We start from the raw sequence: 1670 nt of genomic DNA on the forward strand, positions 1-1670 counted from the left end.
AGAAAATTTCCTTGTAGGTAAAATGTTTGGTTTAAAAATACATAATTTTAAACTTGAAAAAATTTTGCTAAAAAAAAAAAAAAAAAAAAATCCTTTGAATGCATTCCAATCGCGCACTACGCCATTCAGTCAATACAGAGAACAGAGTCAACCAATACAGACAAAGGAAGCTAGAGTTGATTTTAATGTGCAAGGCCTTGCGTTGCCTGGATTCCACTTTGCCCGAATGTTCCCTTATGAAAAATAGGAGGGCAGATATGTAGCCTTGTGTCCCACTTTGGCCCAATTTAGAATTTTGGCCCTTGATCTTTCCTGAATTTCCCAGACAATTTTTAGTCCGTCCTTCCTTTATTATTACAATAGTAATAAAAAGGTATAAGGACGGACTATTGTATTCGCTTCTGTGTCGTCTGTCTGTCGGTCTGTGCCCATAGAAGGACTTATCCAAACCTGGTCGACCTATGTCTTATGCATACATGGACGTGTCTTATGCATAATTACCCTTTAATCACGATCGAATAAACTACGGGCTAAAAAATTCCCGGAGGGACGGACCCAGCTTGTTCTAATTATTTCCCCCTGTTGTTCCCCCCAGCGTGACAACGTGGTCCGCAGTTTCCGTACGGGCCGAATTTGGATTCTCATCACCACGGAGCTGTTAGGCCGGGGGATCGATTTCCGTACCGTCCGCCTTGTGGTCAACTACGACTTCCCCTCCTCGGCCATATCCTATATTCATCGTATTGGAAGAGCGGGGAGAGGGGGGCGAGAGGGGAAGGCGGTGACCTTCTTCACCAAACAGGATGCTCCGTTGTTGAGAAGGTAAGAGAGGAGTTTTATATTGGTTTATAATGGTGTTTTAAGGGAAAATGACCTAATCGTCAACTCCGAGCATTTGAAAACAACATATTAATAATAATAATAGACTCTTGAGTGGAAGGCAACCACCAGGCGAGGTTAACGCCTCAGGCGTTCTCTACCACTTAACCCTTAGAGCTCCATTATTACGTGGTCAAATTCTCAAATAAATGAGGATAAAATTCCATACCTCGGCTGGGATCGAAGCTTCAAATGCAATGTATCAGGGAAAATATAGGTATTATAATTATGTGACTTGTCAAGTGAAATGTATGACTTCTATTGCAGCATATTGGCCGAAGTCCCTTCAGATAAGCCCCGAAAATCATGTATGTCTCTTTTATACTTTCTATTTACATATAATATCTGTAATTCTGTACCCATGGTCCCATGTAGATACTCGTATGTTTTATGAGTTTCTAGTGACCTATGTTTCGGGAAATTTTCAGGTAGGTAGGTATTCAAGTACTGGACTGATAGACTTTTGAAAATTAAGGAGCGCGGTAGCGCTCCGCCCCGCCAAGTCAAGAAAGTTTGACCGCGCTACTAGAGATATTATACGCGACAGGGATTTCGTTTACCCTTGTATAGAAACACATAAATCCATGAAGGTAAATCGCAATAGGATAATTATTTAATTCAAGTAAATATTTTTTTATAAAAGGAGGAGGAGAAGGAGGAGGAGAAGGAGGAGGAGAAGGAGGAGGAGAAGGAGGAGGAGAAGGAGGAGGAGAAGGAGGAGGAGAAGGAGGAGGAGGAGGAGGAGGAGGAGGAGGAGAGGAGGAGGAGAGAATCGGGCGAAAAAAGAATTG

The 1670-nt window shown here is 42.2% G+C and overlaps 1 protein-coding gene across 1 annotated transcript in view; it reads left to right on the forward strand.

Annotated features, from left to right (window-relative positions):
- The window catches only part of LOC103507560 (probable ATP-dependent RNA helicase DDX52), a gene marked incomplete at its 3' end in the record, with an annotated part of 5810 nt that extends 4988 nt beyond the window's left edge, over positions 1-822 (forward strand). Inside the window, exons 7-8 of the mRNA XM_008472049.3 lie at positions 326-335; positions 596-822. Of these exons, the coding sequence (XP_008470271.2) occupies positions 326-335; positions 596-822 (237 nt within the window). The remainder of the gene's footprint in view (positions 1-325; positions 336-595) is intronic.
- Between the last annotated feature and the right edge of the window lie 848 nt (positions 823-1670).

The sequence above is a fragment of the Diaphorina citri genome, unplaced genomic scaffold (genome assembly GCF_000475195.1).
Source record: "Diaphorina citri unplaced genomic scaffold, Diaci psyllid genome assembly version 1.1 scaffold15, whole genome shotgun sequence".
In the NCBI taxonomy this organism is placed as follows: Eukaryota; Metazoa; Arthropoda; class Insecta; order Hemiptera; family Psyllidae; genus Diaphorina; species Diaphorina citri.